This window comes from Biomphalaria glabrata, chromosome 7 (genome assembly GCF_947242115.1).
Source record: "Biomphalaria glabrata chromosome 7, xgBioGlab47.1, whole genome shotgun sequence".
NCBI classification, from domain to species: domain Eukaryota; kingdom Metazoa; phylum Mollusca; class Gastropoda; family Planorbidae; genus Biomphalaria; species Biomphalaria glabrata.
This window is the reverse complement of record NC_074717.1, coordinates 41,154,529-41,175,754: the sequence shown is the minus strand read 5'-3', so window position 1 is coordinate 41,175,754 and position 21,226 is coordinate 41,154,529. Positions and strand designations below refer to the sequence as shown.

At 37.4% G+C, this 21,226-nt stretch overlaps 1 protein-coding gene across 4 annotated transcripts; it reads left to right on the top strand.

The window, feature by feature from the left end:
• Positions 1-2,662: 2,662 nt before the first annotated feature.
• On the top strand, positions 2,663-20,685 carry LOC106080276 (NFX1-type zinc finger-containing protein 1-like). 4 transcript variants are annotated; one of them, XM_056035731.1, is made up of 2 exons: positions 2,663-2,722; positions 12,252-20,685. In XM_056035731.1, the coding sequence occupies exon 2, from the start codon at positions 13,441-13,443 to the stop codon at positions 17,071-17,073; it is 3,633 nt and encodes a 1,210-aa protein (XP_055891706.1). In that variant the 5' UTR covers positions 2,663-2,722; positions 12,252-13,440; the 3' UTR covers positions 17,074-20,685. The 4 variants fall into 4 exon arrangements, with proteins under 4 accessions (XP_055891706.1, XP_055891707.1, XP_055891705.1 ...); XM_056035732.1 differs by lacking the exon at positions 2,663-2,722 and adding an exon at positions 4,502-4,530; XM_056035730.1 differs by lacking the exon at positions 2,663-2,722 and adding an exon at positions 4,565-4,719.
• Positions 20,686-21,226: the final 541 nt, after the last annotated feature.

Genomic DNA, 21,226 nt, shown 5'->3' with positions numbered 1-21,226 from the left:
GGTTAAATCAATAAAAGCTATATAGAGTGACTGATTATAGGCCTACATATAAGCATTTCAAATATATTAAAACAAATAATTTTGAGTATCTATAAAAAATTATGGAAACATCTGATTCTTCATATCAATAATGATGCAGAGGCTAAAGAAACATTGTATGTATTTTTTTCCATGCCATGTTTAGCAACTGATGGAGCCCGTGCTTTTACTGAGAAAAATAGTATTTTTATCAATTAAAGAACAGTGTCCCAGTTGTCAGGGTGGGATTTCAGCTCGTTGACTCCGAGGTTGACATGAGTTCCTCGAGTTCCCAGGTTCCCCACCTCGACAGTTTAAATCCAAGCAAATAATATCGGCATCGAAGCCGTGACTGGCCAACACTGAATACAGGTTTTTTTCACTGTAACATGTAGTGAATACCAACAGTTGTTCAACGTGAACAATATTAATGACAACGTAAGTTAATGTACATTTGTTAACAACAAGATTGTACCTTTAACAATTTAATGAATATATGATATGATGAAGCATACATTACGAATAATTATCAATAGCATTTACAAAGCAATTACAAATTGCATTCAAAGGAACTATAGCACACCTTAATCTCAGTGCCATAGTCGATCAGGGCTCACAACGCCCATCCCAACGCCACGGGCAATAGTCAAATATCAAGCCTACAACTCAGACTCGACTCCAGCAGAGTCCCAAGCCTGCGTCCCTAGATAAGAAAAATACACACTCCTTTGATACCGCCATTCTCATGATTATAAAAGAAACGATTTTAGATCTACGACATTTAGAAGGTAGTCAAATAAACTAACTTACCCAATACTGGGGAAGAACACCACACAGAAAACTCCATCTCAAGGCAAAACAAGAGAACTCCATCTCAAGGTAAAACAAGAGAACAATGACACCAATATAGCGCATCCTTAGGAACAGAAACTTACGAAACCTTATGGTGCTCAAAAGAAAATACCAAACAAGATGCGCACGACACCAGTCATAAATACTAAACAGCAACGTTTGCGCAAAGCTGCATTGAATATCAAACCTATTATTGACCTAATTTTCTCAGTTATCAAACTTATGAGAGCTAGAGGTCTTAACCTCAGGCAGTTCCAATAAGTAGGCTACTTGAAGATTTGGAAATAAAACATTCCGAAGTTCGCTGCCACAGTAATATCCACTTTTTAAGCATGGGCAAGGTATGAGAAGAAATAAGATCTCAAACTGTGATGTTGTTACTAACATTTCTATTGAAGAGTGGAAGACAGACTTCATGTTTTTCATGGAAAGTACTACAAAGGATTGTTTGCACATGAAATGTAGGCTATGCAGAGCCGGCCTTAAGCCACCGCAACCCATGCGGTCGATGTAGGCCCCGCACTTCCATAGGTCCCGCGCTAATTCTAGGTGTCAGTTATAGAGATCGTGTCTCAATCAAGGAAATTTTATGCCGAACTGGGAGTCGAACCCTTAGTAAGATTGTGACAGAGCGTCGCATGAGGTTTGCGGGACATGTTCTCCGACAAAATTAATTACGCATAATAAGAGTTGCGATGACACCCTATTTCAACTTGGCGCCACACTTTCATGGAGGTCCTCAGGGCAAGTGGGAAGAGGCTTCAGACATTACCGGTGACAGATTTTTGTGGAAACAGCTTGCCGCCAAATGCGCCGAACGGCGCGGGAGGGTCTAAGTCAGTAAGAATAGCACATTAGGTTTTTGAAATAAAACTTTTTAATAGCAGGAAAATGCACTGTAGATACCTCAGAATATGCATTTTGTTGGCTTTCAATACCTGAAATAGTGCTTGGCGGCGGGGCTTCGCCCCGCGCTGGGGGTGCTCTTAGCGCTCCCCCAGACCCCCTTGTTGGCAATGGCGGGGAGTTTACAACTAACTCCAGGAAGAACCTATTCTAGGGCACAATAAACGTCTTCCGAAAGAATGAAGGGTCAGAATGTAATACAGATTATGTACACACACACGTAGGCCTACATACATATAAAAAAAAATTTTCGCGAGGGGGTAGGGGAGGGGAGGAAAAATCTCTTCCCCCCCCCCCCCGAAAAAAAATCCTAGCTAAGCCCATGAAGGCTACATATGTGTAGACACCGGCGAACAAAGGCTTAGTCTGCGTTAAATGTTGAAAACATTTAGGTCGCAACTGGGTTTGCGTAACCTTGTGAAACATCGCACTTATCCTTTATGTTCGGGATAAAAGATATGACTTATTTATTCATTTATTTAGAGAGAGTGAGAGAAAGAGAGTGAGAGAGAGAAAGAGAGAGAGAGAGATCTGCTTGCAACGTTTCACCAAGGGGAACTCCCTATTACATCACCACGACTATGTTCCTTTACGGGAAGTTCCGAAAACTAAAATTATAATACGTTACTAAGCCTACATTTAACACGTGACACAGTGACACTACTATCTTACTCACACTATGTTTCTAAAATGTAAAAGCTCAAAATTGCATCTGAAATGATTACTTTTAAATATATATATATCTCCATCATGAAACTTGGTATTTTAAAGCTTTCGTTTTCCTTTTAATCATTACATTTCTGACTTCCGTTTGTTTTCATTGAAACCAACGTTTCGTTTTTGATTTCCCTTTGGTTTTGCTCTTCTTATCATTCGTGTCTTTAGCCTACTGAGCTGCCACTATTGACATTTTTTCCACATCTTTTTAAGGACATTATACTAATGGGTAAAAACTATTTTTTATTTTTATATTTTATATATATATAAATTATATATCATGGGCGTGACCCGGATTTTTTCCCAGGGAGTGGGGGGTTGGGGGATTTTTTCTCCCCCCCCCCCGGCTAAAAATAAATTATAAATTATATATATATTTGTGCATGTATATATTATTAATCTTTATTACATTCTGACCCTTCATTCTTTCGGAAGATGTGTATTGTTCCTGAGAATAGGCTCTTCTTGGAGTTACTGGAAAAATCGTAGACAAGGGGGTCTGGGGGAGCGCTGCGAGCTCCTCCAGTGCGAGACGAAGCCCCGCCACCAAGCACTATTTCCGTCATTGAAAGCCAACAAAATGCATATTCTGAGGTATCTACATGCATTATTCTGCTATTAAAAAGTTTTATTTCAAAAACCTAATGTGCTATTCTTACTGAATTCGATTCTCCCGCACCGTTCGGCGCATTTGGCGGAAAGCTGTTTCTACAAAAATCTGTCACTGGCAATGTCCGAAGTCTCTTCACACCTGCTCTGAGGACCTTCATGAAAGTGTGGCGTTAAGTTGTACTAGGATGTCCCTCTTTGCGTTTTCCTCGTAATGGCCTCCATGTCATCGCAACTCGTTGTATGCATAATTCATGTTTTCGGAGAACATGTCCCGCAAACCTCATTTTACGCTTTGTCACAAACTTACCAAGTGGTCGACTCCCAGTTCGGCATAAGATTTCTTTGACTGAGACCCGATCTCTATAACTGACTCCTAAAATCCGTCTTAGCTATCTTTGTTGAGCCACATTTAGACTTTTTCAATTTTGGCAGTCTGCACTTTATTAGTGGAGCCCAGCCACTGGTAGAAATTTGAAACCTCTCTTGGCTACGCTCTTGCTCTAGATTTTATATCGAAAAGGGAAGTTTTATAGTCAAAATCATCTGTCGAAGGGTTTTAAACTAAAAAATCTCTGGAGTATTTTTTTAACAAATTCAAAACCCCATTTAGATACGCTCATAGAATTTGGGGAGAGTAGTTGGCTTTAGAATAATATTGAAGAGGGGGTTTTGAACCTCAAAACCCTCTGTAGGGGGATTTTAAGCTCAAAGCCATCTGGAGTGGTTTAAAACTTTTTTAAAAAGCCATCTTCAAACCCCGCTGAAGGGGAGGTATTTTTTAGCTTCAAAACCCGCTGAAGGGGGGTTTAAACTCAAAACCCTTTTAGCTACTCTCATTGAATTTTGAGTGTGTAATTTGCTTTTTTATATTGAAGGGGGGGGGGTGTATCGTAAATTTCGGAGGGGGTTTTAAAATATAAATCTTCCTTAGCTATGCTTTTGGAATTTGGGGATTGTCGTTTGCATTAAACTTAAAACCAACTTGGCTGAGCTGTGGCAAGTGATGGTTTAGTATTAAAATCTCACCAAAAATAAACAAAATTCCGACCCACCCCCCTTCGGGAGGGGTTTGAACCCCAACCCCCCCCCCGGCTACGCCCATGATATATATATATATATATATATATATATATATATATATATATATATATATATATATAAAGAATGGACGGGTTTGTCTTTAAAACAAAATGTATCCACGGTAAAATAGAGAGGAATGGAGGAATGGAGAAAGATGGTTGACAACTCTTGTGTGTTACCCCAACGGTCCAACAGATTTAGCGATAGGGGAAGTGAGGTGAGGGTATTAGTTTGAATTTTACATGAATTTATCTATACAAAAATATATTATTGCACGCACGCACTGACAATTTAACTTATCTAGAGAGTTGGCAACTGTGTTAGTTTCATAATTTGTCAGTGCAGGTAAGAATATTTTAGTAGAACAGGTGTTGTTGTTTTTTTTTTTTTTATAACAGTACGTTGATCTAGATCTATTGATTTAGTACATTTGTAAATCTTACCCTTGAAAGTACGAAATCGCTTAATAAATAACTTGGACATTTCCTACTTGACCGAAAAAATTCGTTTTTGGTCGACAGCATTTAAATGTGTGTAAATAGATCGATCTGCTCTAGTCTATAAATACATGTGAAGAAGATGAAACCGTGCCTCTATTCTGTTAGACTGCCCCCAGACTTGCTGATCTCTGTCTCGACAGGTCTAAGAAACCAAAAATTCTCGACATGTATGGTGACATGTAGCCTATGCACTACGCAAGACAGCAGGGTTTCTGTCCAGGGCTTTTGCAAGAGAGGATTTGAGCCTCTCAAGCCCTCACTCAAATGGAGTTTGATGATGATGCTGATGAATACATGTTATTTACAGTAACATGACATAACCTTGGCAAATGTTTTGTTTTTTTTTTATTAAGGAAAGTTAGCGAATTTGTTTAATCAAAGTAACTGGCTTGTAAGTAACCCACCCGATTTGTTTGTTAGATCTAGATTTAGAGATTATATTTAGAATCTAGTTGTTCTAATTTTGACAGTCATATAACCAATTGAAAACAAACACACTACGTCATTAGATCTAGTTGCCCGAGTGATAAAACATTATTGCTGATTAGTATAAATCTAGACCGAGGTCTTATTTACAATTTAAGGCTAGTGTATATAATATATGTATAAAACAAAATTTTAGAAAGGCATATTCCTCGTTCCATATGCTAGGACAAATTAGTACAATTGGTCCTTCGTCCCTAGAACTTTAAAGCATGGAATGGGTTGCCTGAGCTAGCCAGGAAAACCAATGACTTGGCAGAATTTAAGTCATTGGTTACCATGCATGGCTAGATGGATGACGCGTAGGACGTAATCATCATCTTTTTTGAAGTAACGTCTGTATTTTATAAGGTAAGATAAGTTTTCTTGTCGGAAGATTAATTGATGGTGAGTGCAGTTTTTCACCTGACTTCGTAAGTCCAAATGCAACCTGAAACTAATGAACGTGTGCAGACTGAGCCGCTGGAGTCGAAATTCATTTTTCGACGTCTATTTCTGTGTCGTATGACCAACGAGATTTTGTTCTCCTGCTTTCTCTGGAGTCTATCACATCTTTGCTTTCATCTGATATCTTCTTTGCCAGTGAAGACAAAATGATACGGGTATGTAGTGATGGGCAAAAGTTAACTAAAAAGTTAGAAACTTTTAGTTTAACTAAAAAAAAAATAATTAAGGCCATTGTTTAACTAGAAAAAAAAAGTTTAGTTAAAATTGTAGTTTAATCATTTTTTTTAGTTACTAACTAAAAAGTTTAATTATAATTTGTACAACTTTTCAACATGTGGTCAGGGTTGAAACGCACATTCCTGTTTTCTGGTCATGTGATATCCATAACTTTGATTATCAAAAAAATGATGCAGTTAACAACTATTTAGTCAGTCTGCACTTGAAGATGCTGGTAGAAGTTATTGGAGTAAACATTTGCAATTGAAAGTAGCAGTATTATAAAATATTGTTAAACAATTTTTGCCAAAAGCTTCTATGCAATATTATGACCACGTCCTCCAAAACTGCTCTCTCTACCAAAAGGCCCGTATAAGACATTGGCCCCAATAACCCCAATAGAAAGAAAACTATATGGAGAGCTCCCTGATTTGGAAACCACTGCGCAGTTCATCTCATGTATTGGTCTAGTCATATGAACACTACAACATAACAATGAGAACGATGAAGAAGAAAGAAGAAGAATATTATGAATGGAGTTGTTCCGATTTTTTTTTGTTGTGAGCCACGTTGCGGTGTTTAATTTCTGTATATAGAGGGAATCTGATTAGTGAGTTGGGTCAATATGTATTGGTTTTAATCAATTCATTTGTGGCAAACAATAGTTTATTAACTGCAGGAACATCAAGTAGGCCTACACCCTTTTTAGAGTCTTAAGACTTATTATTGAGATCTTAGCCTAAATCGACAGATAGGTCTATATACATCTAAATGCATTAGGATAAACAACTCTAGAAAAACAAATCTTAATAATAATCCACGCCCTCTCTGACCATAAAGTAAATAGACTGTGTCCAACTGATTTTAGCAACCTGGTCAACTAAACATACACATGTAGGCCTACTGTACTGTATGTGTGTAGTCGATGATACTACAAGACTAACCCTTTTTTTTCTACACGTTATGCAATAGTGTTTGCTTAATGTGGAGTGGTCAGACAAGAAAATAACACACTGGCATGGCTAGTGTTATGACATGATTAGTTATTTGTTTCGGGAATAGGGAAAAGTTTTACTTAGCGACGATGACGTAAATTTGTTTAAAAAACAAGAACGCTCTAAGTGACGCTAAAAGAAGACGCTTCGTATAGAGCAGTACAATAGATATACGGATTTACAAACATAGCTGACATCGGACGATTCCCTTCGTGATTATTAAATATATTTGTAAAACAACATCAGCGTCGACTACATATTTTGATTGTTTCGGCCTTTCGCCGGTGTTACTGAAGAAGTTTAAGTTCAATGTTACTTCCAGTCAGACGTAGATCTACACTAGTGATATTTCCAAGGACCAACACCGCGCGGAAGCCTTATAACACTAGTCAAGCATGTTCGTAGATATATCTTTATACTAATATAGTTTCCACCCTCCCTGCCCAGAAAGTAAAGACAGTGTGTCCGACTGATTTTAACAACCAGGCCAGATAAACGCGTACATGTCTAGGCCTATATAGTGTACTGATCGTGTGTAGAGTTCATAATGACAAGACCTCCCTGGCTTTTTTCCCTTGCGCGTTTAACGGTTATTCAAGAGTGTTAGTTGTATTTTTAGTGGTCAGACAAGAAAATAGCACATCGGCATGGTTAGTCAAGCATGTATATTACTCTATAAAATAGTTATACAGGTCAAATGTTTCTTTAAACTCCAACGGTTTTGTTTTTATTTCTTTGGTTACTAGATCTAAATTTGAAATTCTAAACATGTTATTTAATGAGATTTTAAACTATACAGGTATAGGTAAGATTTCCCGTTATAGGCCTATAAAAAGGTAATATAATTTTAAAAAAGAGTACCATTCTTTTCTAAAGGTTTTAATTCAATGCAAAAATACAAGCAAACATATTTATTTAGACATTTTTTTTTAAATTTTATTGTGCATAAACGTTTATGTAAGAAACATATTCCTTATTACTGATTTTATTATGGATAAATATTTCTACAATGTTAAAAGAATAAGGTCAAACCGTAGGCATACAGTCTGATGATTATATCTATATAGGTCTAGTTCAACCCCCCCCCACCCCAAAAAAAAATTATGAAAAAGTTTATTATATTTCAATTAATTTTCTTTAGTTTAGTTTAACTACATCTTGAAATTCATGATAAACTTTTAGTTTAACTACTTTATTTTAGTTGAAAACTAGTTTTAGTTTAACTTTTAAAAGTTAGTTTAGTTCCCATCACTATATATATACGGTATGTAGACCTAGGGGCCTATATAGTGTTTAAAGTGCTGTTCGGACCTCAGACACATACAACAGGCTACGTGGTAATAACACAGGTTTTAAAAAGTAACACATTTAAACAAATTTAACATCCCTAGCAGTTCTTTACCTAAACTTTATCAATGAACTTGAATGATTGGCCTTTAGGCCTAAGGAGCGTGCCAACGCCAACATCTGATAAGATTAGACAGCTGTAAATAGACTGTAACATTTTGAAGTAAAATAAACAAACACTTAGCAAACTTTGCGAATAATGACGTATATCTTAGGACAGTGATGCCCAAACTACGTCCGCGGGCCATATCCGGCATGTGACGAGTTTCCATCCGGCCCGCCGAAAAATCGGAACAAAGTGTAGAAAAAAAAAGTTTATTTTTTTTCCCTACGTTAGGATTGGAGCTTTGATGGATTTCATTCAAATCTAATGTATCTAATATTCTTTTTTTTTTTCTAAAGAACAAAGCGTTCATTTTTTGGCGCCAAAAAATTATTTTTGGTTCTTCGACAATATCGCTGCCGTCTTGGGCTGGCGGTTGTGTGCAACATAGGGCATCATTACTGACACATGGCATCATTACTGACACATGGCATCATTGCTGACACATGGCATCATTACTGCATCCTTTTGGTTCGAGTTCATTTGGGTATCAATGCGAGTGGTACCATACAATTTAATATTGGTGTGTTCATGAAATGGGAGCAAACAAGGGTTAAGGATGTGGAGTGAGCGTTAAATGAACTTGTGTTGTTACCCGTGCTTGTAATCGTGCTAGTATTTGTAATCGTGTTCGCATTATTGTCGTCTGTGAATCGTGACCAGTCTGTACTGTGTTCTTGTGTGTATCAGTCGTGTTTTATTGAAATAAAGCCTTGTTTCTAAGGTTAGGAGTTAATTTAGTATATTACAGGATGAAAAACATTTTTTAAAGCACTTAATTGAGTAGGCTAACACAAACTCTTTCAGTAATAAAAAAAGTTAAACCCATATAACGTAATCGATTTAAGGGTGTAACTAGAGCCACGGGTTGGTAATAAGCTATTTCAACTGGTTTATTCTCTGTTTCATAGTTTCTTCTTTTCATTGTTGTGGCCCGCGACACGAGTGTTGGAAATTAAAATGGCCTTCAGACCGAATAAAGTTGGGCATCACTGTCTTAGGACTACAAAATTTAAAGAAAGTTTATCGGAGGAGAATGCCAAAGATCGGACAGCGTGGAGACAGTGCGAGAGAAAGAGAGAGATAGATGAAGAAATAGATAGATAGATTAGATTAGATAGATACACGGCTTTGCTTGGGTTTTACGCTCAGTTTTAGCTTTGTTATATTATAAATGGCATCCGTGCTGTTATAATAATGTCAAGATGTCTCATTGCTCAAAAACTAGCAAACGTCTTGTTGTAGGGCAACTGTACATATTGTAAGAGCACTGCTATCATCTAGAGAAGGTTCTTGCCAAGTTTAATAAAGATTGGTCATATGGTTTGAATTTCGAAAGGCATACATATATAAATGGGCGTAGCCAGGATTTTTTTGGGGAGGGTTGGGGGTGATTTTTTTCTCCCCTACCCCAATATATATATACATAACTTTTTTGTGACGGTACGCACCGGTACATCGTACCGGCACCTTTTTCATTGTGGGGAAAACATTATTACTTTTCTTGTATTTTAACGTTTATTATTAATTTATTAGTAGTTAAAAGTTAGGCAATTCATCACTGAGTACCGGCACCTATTTTTTTTTAGAAAAAAAAGCACTTTATATATATTTAGCTTACTTTTTTATAATACAGACGCTACTTCAAAAAAGAAGATCATTATGGCTTACGCATCGTGCATTTAGCCATGCATATTAAGCAATGACCTATATTCTACCCGGTCATTGGTTTTCCTGGCTAGCCCAGGCAACCCATTCCATGCTCTAATAGCGCTAGGGAAGAAGGAGTATTTGTACAAATTTATCCTAGCGTATGGAACGAGGAATGTGCCTTTATCTTTGTGTCTTTCAGAGTATTTTATTTGCGCCTCCGTAAAGGAAAAAGCCGCTCTTAGGTTTGTGCAAAATGTCGGTCTGTCCGTTTGTCACACTCAGATCTCGAAAACTAAAAGAGAAATGAAAACTATTTTTTCACCATGCGATGCAGGTTGAAAAGTTTAGGTGCAACAGCTACTTTTGGTTTTCTAAAAGCAAACCGTTTAATTTATAAGATGAATTATGCAAGCGATTTTGTCATAAAAATACACCAATTTTAAAACAATTAGATAAATATAAGGGAGGTAATTTTACAATATGTTAACAAAGATTGTCAGTATCAATAAGTCAAATATATTTATAAAATATTCAAGAAATGTTCACAACAAATATATATATTAGTTAAAGATGTTTTTTTCTGGTCAACTAGCTGTTAAAATTAAAAGAAAACATTTCTGTTTATTTATAATGGCTAAGAATGCACTTTGTACGTAAATATCCCGCACATTTTTTAAAATGGATATTTTACACATCGACTTTCGTGCAGTAGCGTAACAAGTAGCTATGCACTTATTCTCAAATCAATTTCTCACAATTGTTTGAAATAATCTGATTTTATTTATTTTTTATTATTTTTGTGCATATTGTTTGCCGGTCGTTCTGTCTGTCACATTTAGATAACACATTTATGTAAACGGTTAAAGATTTTTTGTAAAAAAAAAATTAGATAACACATTTATGTAAACGGTTATAGATTTTTTGTAAAAAAAAATTTAGATAACACATTTATGTAAACGGTTATAGATTTTTTGTAAAAAAAAATTTAGATAACACATTTATGTAAACGGTTATAGATTTTTTGTAAAAAAAAATTTAGATAACACATTTATGTAAACGGTTATAGATTTTTTGTAAAAAAAAATTTAGATAACACATTTATGTAAACGGTTATAGATTTTTTGTAAAAAAAAATTTAGATAACACATTTATGTAAACGGTTATAGATTTTTTTGTAAAAAAAAATTTTACAAATGTAATGCTAAGTTAGGTAAGTTCTGTCATACTAATTATTACATATACAAAAAAAAATGTTTACTTTAAAAAAAAAATCTATTTAATTTGCATATAAGTGGAACATAATTTATAACAACATTTAATAAGTAGTTTTTCATATTATCACGTGTACTGTAGTGCAGTAGAACATCCTTAGGACACTTAACTAAAGAAATATTTTTTTTTACGAAAATGTATTTTTTTCCTTGAGACTTTGGATAAGAGATTGTCCCTTTGCAAAACAATTAGATCAATTAGATAATCATTATATGACTTATTTAGGCCGTTGGGGCACCATACAGGATCTGTAAACCTTCTTTCTCCATTCTCCTCTGTCACTAGCCTTTGATAGAATTTCATTCTGATATTTTTTCTGAAAATATTGAAACCTGCCTTTTTCACCTGCCTTGGGTTGACCACTTTGGTGGCCGATTTTGAGTTTGTTTCCAAACAAACTGTCTTTGTAATTTGTTTTATTGAAGAGGTGGTTTTTAGCTTAAATTCCGCTGCAGGGGGGGGGGGGTACGCTCATAGAATTTTGAGTGTGTAATTTGCTTTTTTTTATATTGAAAAGGTGGTTTTTCATTTCGGGCAGGGGGGAGTTGAACCCCCAAGAACCCCCCTGGCTACGCCTATGCATATTTCAATAAATAAATAAATATATAAAATATGTTTTGTCAATGAAAAATAAAAAATTAACCAAAGAGATAATTTTGGAAAAAAACTGAGGCCAATAAATAATTCAATTCCTTCTCTTAGTTCGAAATGAATGTAATCTCATTGTTGAAAGGCTAACTACGCATGAACTTGGCTTGGCTTGGCTGCCTATAAAGGGGGCTCGAGGTTCGACACCCTACACGAACAGAGTTTGTTTTTACTGAGGCAGCACGAAAAACCATGTCCTAGATACCCCCTCCCCTCCACTTGTCAACAAATTAGATTGGACCATAGCGGTCTGAGCAAGCTATAAGCATGAAAGTAGCTCTATATAAAAGCAATTATAATTTTATATTTTGTATATTTTGCATACAGAAAGTCTATAAAATTATATTTATTAAATAATTATCTACATATATCTAATATTATTTTCGTTCGTTTAATCCCTAGATAATGTTTTAAAGATGCCCCAGAAGAACGGTCCATATCATTCGAGGAGTGAAGATGGCGCCCCCAGACAGAGGCCCATAATTGGTTACAATAGACTGAAAGGCTGGTCTGAGCTCGTTGACGACCCTGATCAGTTGCTCCTGGAGGTGATGGTGAACCTTAAAGAGCTTGGCCAATTTCTGAACTCTCAGAGTTTAAACAAAGACAAGCTCCAACTGTTGACTGCCATCCTAGAAACAACACTGAAAGCTGACTATCATGAGCAGTGCTTCACCAAGTTCCTGTACATGCTGGTCAACACTCGGTTCTTTCAAACAGACCTCGCCGTTCATCTCAGTTCGAACACAAACTCTCTGAACTGCCGCTTAGCCAATGCTGTGGTGACGTATGTCCAGCATGTCACGATTCTGATTCCCAACGAAGTGGACCAGTGTGATCGTCTCGTCACCTTTTTGTGCGAGAATCATCATCATTACAACTGTGACTTTGAGAGGATCAGGACGTTGGCGGATAGCTTCAACTCGTGTAGGACGCAAGGAAAACTCAAAGATCTCCCTCACGATGAAACGCAGGACGAACAAGAGCTTTACCATAAGGCTTTTTCGGAGTATCCAGCTCTCCCTTTATGCCAAGAGCTCAAACCCTTTTTCAAACCTCTTCTTCGAGAAAACAAAGTCAAGGGAGCTTATCGAGACAAGCATGAATATTTAGACACAATGTATCGGTTGGTGAGAGAGGACTTTATCCAACCGTTGAGAAGCGCACTAAGGAAAGCGAGAGGCGAGGAAGACTCGGACTCAAACGTCATTGTTTTTGAGAATGTTAGAATCCTTAGTTGTGATGTGAAAGAAGAACTAGTGCATTCAATACAGTTGGACATGTCACAACTCAAAGATTTGAAATCCATCATTGAAAACCTTTTTATAACGGGGAATCTCGTGTGTCTAACGCATGATAACTTTCGCAGCATACTTTACGCCACAATTTCAGGAAGGACATCTAAAGAAATGTCTAAAGGAATTGTCAAGCTGGCTTTTATTAACTGCCTCTTGGACGTTTTCAGTTTTACAGCAGATATGAAATTTAGAATGATAGAGTCGCCATCTTTTTTTGGAGCCTACTCACCGGTGCTGCAAGGAATTCAAGAAATGTGTCACCATCCTTTACCTCTCGAGTCATACCTCGTCCGATGCAAGAACATTTCGGACAATCCGGCATACCTTTCGCAGTCATCAGTTTACGACATCTCTTGTCTTGTCGACAAGTCCCTGGCTCACTTCGTTGTAGAGTGCTGGCGACACAATCCTGGCCACTTCCTCTTAGAAGACAGAATCTCAACGAGGAACAGCTTGAAGCTACCAAGGAAGCGCTGACTAGAGAGCTGACCCTCATTCAAGGACCACCAGGAACAGGCAAGACTTTTGTGAGCTTAAAAATCATGAGAGCCCTTTTAGAGAATGTACACAATCAAACGTCCGAGGGAGGCCCCATCCTTGTAGTGTGTTACACAAACCACGCCCTGGACCAGTTCTTGGAAGGAATTTTAAAATTTTGCAGTGAAGGAATTATTCGAGTCGGTGGCAACAGTAAATGTGAGGCTCTGGAATCGTATAATCTGGCGTATATTCGTAGAAACGACAAAGTCAGAGACAGGTCCCTCAGAAGAGCCTTGTTCTACATATATGAGGAAATGAGACCATTACAAAGAAGAATAAAACGATTAGCTGACCAGTTGACCATGACTAAACACAAAATCCTGGATGAGGATGCCCTAAGAGAGTTTATACTAGAGTCTCATCTGCAAAGCTTACGAAGCAAAAGAGACCTTTGTCAGGGTCAATCAATAATAAGGATGTGGCTCTCTGTAGCTAGTGATGCAGACTTTGAGGTCTACTTGCACGAAGCAGCCAAATCGCATTTACTATCTCTTCTCATGCTGAAAAATACCATGCGCAACAGTGGCTGTTTAAATTTTAAACAGAAAATACAGGTCACTACCAAAGCAATGGTTTATAGAATGTGGAAAGATAGGTATGAGAAAAAATTCGGAAGAGTCTCAGACAAGTCAATACTTTCCGACCAAGACTTGGCTCCTTTCATTGATGGGAAAGTCATTCAGAAAATTCACTCCAGTGGTTACCTCAGTGTCGAAGATTGGATCCTGGGAAATGATTTAGAAGAAACTGTAGCCAGCATTGAATATCTTACAAAGGATCAGAATAACATAGACTTCGAGGATTTAGTTGATGTTGAAAGTTGTGACAGTATCGATGATCTGGACGCTGCATCCTCCGATGGTGACTTTGACAGTGATGAAAACTTATCTGCACTCACATCTTTAATGGTGAGATTGGAGTGTCTTGGCGTAAACTTAACCGAGGCTGCTGATCATCGTAAAGTGTCGTCTAGAAATCGTATTTCTTACATTGAAGCGCTGCGTAAAGCTGAAACAAGTGAGCCGATGACTGCATCTGAAGAATCATCGACGAGCAGCTTGTGGAAACTTGACGTCTCTGTTAGGTTTCAGCTTTACAAGACTTGGCGTTCTAAATACCTGAGCTCGTTAAAAGAAGAAATGCGCTCGCTAAGTCGTCAGTACGAAAGTCTGCTTGAAAAAAAGAAAGAACTACAGCGAATGCGGGACATTTCAATTCTGCGCCAGGCTAAAGTGGTTGGAATGACTACAACAGGGGCGGCAAAGCACCGCAAAGTCTTAGAAGCCGTGGGTCCCAGAATCGTGGTCGTCGAAGAAGCTGCCGAAGTTCTAGAGGCCCACATCATCACCTCTTTAAGCCGCCACTGCAAGCATTTGATTCTCGTTGGCGATCACCAGCAGCTAAGGCCCAAAGTTGAGGTGTACGAACTGGCTCAACATTATGGGCTAGAAGTCTCTTTATTTGAAAGACTTGTCAATAATGATTTTAAATGTGTTCAACTCAAAGAACAGTTTCGAATGCGACCAGAGATTTCAATGTTTCTAAGACATATCTACCCAGGTTTGAAAGATGGTGAATCCGTAAAATCTAGGCCAGGAATAGATGGAATGCATCAGAACGTTTTCTTTATAAAGCACAATCAATCTGAGCAGAAAATAAAGAAGGGTACTAGTAAATTCAACAATTTTGAAGCCAAATATCTTCTTAAACTTACCGAATATCTCATCAGCCAAGGGCATGAAGCCGAGCAGATCACCATTTTGGGAGCATATGGTGGTCAAGTAAACAGAATACAAGAACTTCAGCGAGCTTCCAAAAATTCCACGTTGGGCAAAGTTCGAGTCTCCACCATAGACAACTTTCAGGGAGAAGAAAACAAAATAATCCTTCTGTCACTTGTTCGAAGTAATTCAGACAATCAGGTTGGCTTTCTCAGCACCGACAACAGAGTTTGTGTGGCTATATCTAGAGCCCAATATGGGATGTATGTCATAGGAGACATTGACCTACTCGCCAAGCGTAGTCAGCTTTGGGAAAACATCAAACACACTGCCGAAAGTCACGACTGCATCGGCCAAGTGCTTCATCTTAGTTGTCAGCAGCATAACAATCTGAAAGAGATTAAGAAAATTGACGATTTCGATCAAGCGATTTCGTTAAAGGGCTGCGGTAAGAAGTGTAAGACGAGATTACAATGTGGGCATCTGTGCTCACTGATTTGCCACATAGGCAATCATGACCAGTACGTGTGCGATAAAAATTGCTTGAAGATGTGTCCTAGAGGTCACGTGTGTCCGAAAAAGTGTGTGGAGACATGCCCTCCCTGCGGCGTGATGGTGAACTTCCAGTTGCCCTGTGGCCACACGCAGTTGCAGCCATGTTACACCAACATCTTGAATATCGTGTGCCGAGAAAAATGCTCGAAGACGTGTCCGAGTGGTCATCTGTGCCCTTACGATTGTAAAGTGAATTGTCCCCCGTGTCGTACTGGAGTAGAAAGGAACCTTAACTGTGGGCATACATTGACAGCCATGTGTCATGAGAAAAGCTTGAAATGTAAAGAAAAATGCCGGAAATCCTGTTCTTTTGGACATCCTTGTCCTCTGATGTGCACAGAAGGATGCGCTGATTGTACTAAATATGTGTGTCTCACTCTGTTGTGTGGACATGACCTGTATGAAATGTGCTGGAAATTTACAACTGGGCAAGCAAAGTGCACTAAACCCTGCGCTAATATCTGCGTCAGGGGACATAACTGTCCAAGACTTTGTAAAGTGTGTTCTGCGAGTTGTCGTCCTTGTAGTGAAACTCTTCCTTGCGGTCACCGTTGTACCGAATTGCCTAGACAAATCGCTTTAGGTGACATAGTGGACAAGCCGTGTATGAGTAGGTGCTTCTCTCGGTGCCAAAACGGGCATCCTTGCCCCAACGTCTGCAGCGAAGCTTGCCCACCTGTCTGTTTAACCGTCTTAAAATGTGGGCATTTGTGCAGGCGTAAACTGGAGCCCCGTCCATCGGGTCTCAACTACGTAGAAGTCTGTGACGAGCCTTGCGAGAAAGTTTGTGACAGGGGTCACAAGTGCTTCTCAAACTGTAGTGAGCCCTGCCTCCCTTGTGGAGAGCTGCTCAGCTGTGGTCATCGGTGCGCATGTGTTCCTAGAAAACTCACCCCAGCGGATGACCCAGTGCCCTGCAAACAGCAGTGCAAAAAGGTGTGTCGTAAAGGGCACCAGTGCCCTGCATTGTGCTGGGAGAGTTGTCCCCCGCTTTGTCGTAAATTAAAGTGCAAAGTTATTAAGTTGTTCACCTCTCGTGAAACAGTATATAAGTATGCTTATGAATGGAAATCCTCATCTGTGGATCCAGTTTCCTTGTTAAGGTTTTAAAAATCAAAGATTATCTTTTGTATTTCTTGGGTTTTATTTCGGCAAGATTTATGGCCCTTTGGCCCTTCTTTAATGACAATATAAATTCTACTATATAAGCATTTTAATTTTAGCACATCATTCTAGAACGTCGAAAAGAAAACTTGATGATGGAATCAAAACTTTTCTACATTTGATTTCACACTTTGAGATGCTGAAGCTTGTAAACCCAGTATCTTTTATTTTTTCAATGTAGAAATAACTTTTTTGATGCTTAAAAACAGCATTTTCAAATATCACTTCCAAAAGTATTTGTTTTACAAAGCTTATGCCAATTCACTCCGATTGTCTGTCAGGTACAAATTTTGTACACGTTATTTGTCCCACTTCCCATTCTCGTATTAAGTTAAAACCTGAAACAATAATTCATTGTAACAAAACAAGAATCAATTTTAAAAATAGCTAATTAATTAATTAATTAGTGGTAATTAATTAGTTTTGTTTAATATAGGATAAGGGAAATAAATATATGTCTGTAAATATACAGTTATTTTTGGATTATATAAACTTTTTTTTTTAAGTACTTGTTATTTTTATATGAGTTTACATTATAATTATAAGTCATTTATAGTTATTACATTATGTTATATTAGTATTCTAATTATTAGTTTTCAATATTTATGTTATTTTAAAACATTTTATTCTTTATGAAAGTCGGCCATATTGCCGTAACCGTTTATTCCAGCATGATCACAACTTTGCTTTTTTGCATAAGGTTCAAAGAATTCCGGTGCTTCTATTGTAGTCGATGTAGCCTACTTATTGATTGTCGAAGATTTACGTTGTGTTCAGAGTTGGCAGTCCTCTTCTATTCCTGCTACGTGTGCGCTTTTATACCGAACAATCTCAGCAGACTACAACAGGAAGCCATATTGCATTTCAAATTAAATTATTTTGAATAAAATCTCTTCCCAAAAGTTCTTTTAACAAATCTAGTGATTTGTTGCGATTGTGTTGTTTCATTATGTTTTTTTTTTATTAATTCAGTTCAAGTACATATTTTACCAAATAATTGAACTGTTGTTATAGTGTGGTTTTTATAACTTCTACTTTGAAGTTCAATATTTTACAAAATAAAAATTGCGCCATATAATGTATTGTCTATGTAAGATAAACAAACTATTTTTACAATTATATAACTTGTTATGAAAGTGTTGCTTTATCATTGGTTTTCTACTGATAGAGTCGTAATTGTGAAAAACCTAATGACATAATTATTTTTATACATTTGGTTTTAAATTTCATTTTGTTTGTTTTAAGCCTCGTGTTTTGTTGTGTTTTTTTTTTTTTTTGTTTAAGCACTTGTAACTTATATTGACCTATTGACATTATGGATGTGATAGTACCATAAGATCTAGTGATGTATACAGCATGTATTTCATCTCCCTAATTTTCCTTATATGCTATGTAATATATCGTAAGATATGTTTACAGGAGCGGACTGGTTAGACGGCCTTTCGGGCAAAGGCCCAGTAGGCCGTAATGCAACGGGTAGGTGGGCAGTGGGCAATAGCAGTCAGTCCGTAAGTGATTTTATAATATTCCCACTTGATTTTGATAGTAGGCGCGGTGGCTGAGCGGAAAGCGCTTGGCTTCCGAATCCTGGTGAAGACTGGGATTTTTAATTTCGTGATTTTTGGGCGCCTCTGTGTCCACCCAGTTCTAATGGGTACCTGACATTAGTTGGGGAAAAGTAAAGGCGGTTGGTCGTTGTGCTGGCCACATGACAACCTCGTAAACCTTAGGCCACAAAAAACAAATGAACTTTACACCATCTGCCCTATAGACCACAAGGTCTGAAAGGGCAACTTTACTACAACTTTTGCTTGATGTTGATAGGAATTGATATCGACGTTTTACAAGAAATTGATTTAGACAAAATCAAAAAAAAAAATCTGTCAGAGAGTAATTTGTTGATTTCTACGAAAGAACGATGCCATGTTTTGTCGCTCCCTTTTCAAGTAGTTATGGATTGTGTCAGGTTTTACTCTTTTCTGTGATTAATATCAAATATATTCAAAATCATTAATAACAAATATATTCAAAATCATTAATAACAAATATATTCAAAATCATTAATATCAAATAATTTCAAAATCATGTAAGATAGTTTTATTGACAAAATAATTATGATTGCGATTGTACTGTACATTTTTTAATCTCTGACATTTCACATTGCCTTTAATACTATTCGCCTGCTGACATACCAAAAGAAAACGCTACATAAACCAACACATGCATACGTTTAGTTTTGGATGCTCTATCGATATACATTTACAGGTATGAATGGATCCATTTCATATGGTACGATAGTAAGTACTGTCAGGGCAGATTGTGGGACTCCCTCCCCCCCCTCTGATATGTAATCGTGACTTAAGTAACGTCAGGGCAGATTGTGGGACCCCCTCTTCCTCTGATATGTAATCGTGGCTTAAGTAATGTCCGTGGTTCGTGTTTTTATTGTCTTCCAATTAGACCATGTAATAAGTGGCGTAGCTAGGGTGGGAGGACAAGGGTGTCCTAATTTGAAAATCCCCCCACCCCCGGTTCCCCAAATGAGTGACTGAAATTTGTTTCTACATTAGATATTACACCATTATCTCATGTCATGATGTCGAATGTCAAAATGTAGGGGCCCCTAAAGAGGTCATCGCCCCCCGGGGTCTCAGTTCCTTAGATACACCACTGCATGTAATGTCGAAAAGAAATGTCTTCTAGAATACCTGCCATATAATTATAGGAAGCTACTTTCAAGTGTCTACCTTTGTGTGTAATTCAATGAATCAGAGGATGCTTGCGTGTCTTGTACGGGTAAAATTTAGATGCGATGTATTACGAGTTCGTTTTACGCAAAACTATTCACAAAAAAAAACACGTCAAAAGACTTAAGATCACACAGCTTCAACTGTTCAAATATATGTTAAAACAACATAAGACCACATTCTAGTCTCTGCCACTAAACGATGTCGCCGTAATATCTAAATGTCAACTGATTATTGAAATGTACCATTCTAGAAACACCCCCCCCCCACTCTTCATGACGTCACTAAATGTTGCGTTCAAGGTCCGTGGCTACCTTACAGTACTCCACTACGGTTAACTGCTCATGACTTTAAATAATGATGCCTAGTCAATGCTAGCTTTAAGTACATCTTCCACACCTGGTAGTTCGATCCTGAGTATTCCTTACACCTGTGCAATATACATTTGGGCACTCAGAATGTTAAAATTAATATAATAAGTCTACAATGCTTAAAATTCTATTTTTTTAATAGAATATATAATATATATTATAAGCTGCCTTATTTTACCTGGCAGATTTTATTTAAACATGTAAATCTTAAAGTTTATAATAGATCTACAATTCTACGCATATTTGTAATAAACTTAATCTTAGTTACTGTATTTCAACTTACAGATCTTTATTTTAAACGTCTAAAGATGGATTGTGATGGTCTCTGTTATAATAGACATTTGAAGTAGGCCTAATATTGACATTTGATATTGTAAACCCTTGTGAAAGATTATTTTTATTTGATCAAAACTTATTAATTAAAAGTCATTAATAACTTCTGTAGCCTTTATTTATTTTATTTATCGTTGAAATGTTACAATTTAGTGCGTGAATTAAAGAATGATTTTACCTTTATCTGTTTATTACATGTTTGTTTTGAGAAACTGGATACTTTGAGATTTAACTTACAAAGTCATGACCAGCTTGAGCCATTAGTTAAATAAATAGTAGCGTAATTAGTGTTAGGGAGGCGCGGTGGCTGAGCCGTAAAGCTCTTGACTTTCAAACAGGGGACCGGGGTTCGAATCCTGGTGAAGATTGGGATTTTTAATTTCGGGATCTTCGGGCGCCTGGAGTCCTCCCAGTTCTAATGGGTACCTGACATGAGTTAGAGAAAAGTAAAGGCGGTTGGTCGTTGTGCTGGCCATATGACACCCTTCTTAACCGCAGGCCACAGAAACAGATGACCTTTACATCATCTTCCCTATAGACCACACGGTCTGAAAGGGGAACTTTACTTTACTTTAATTAGTGTTAGGCTACACAACAACCAGGGCAGAGCCGATATCGAAAGAGACATTAATATTGACGTAATTAGCT

What these genes read in the sequence shown, in the direction of transcription:
- LOC106080276 (XM_056035731.1), top strand. Translation starts at nt 13,441, where the DNA reads ATGCAAGAACATTTCGGACAATCCGGCATACCTTTCGCAGTCATCAGT.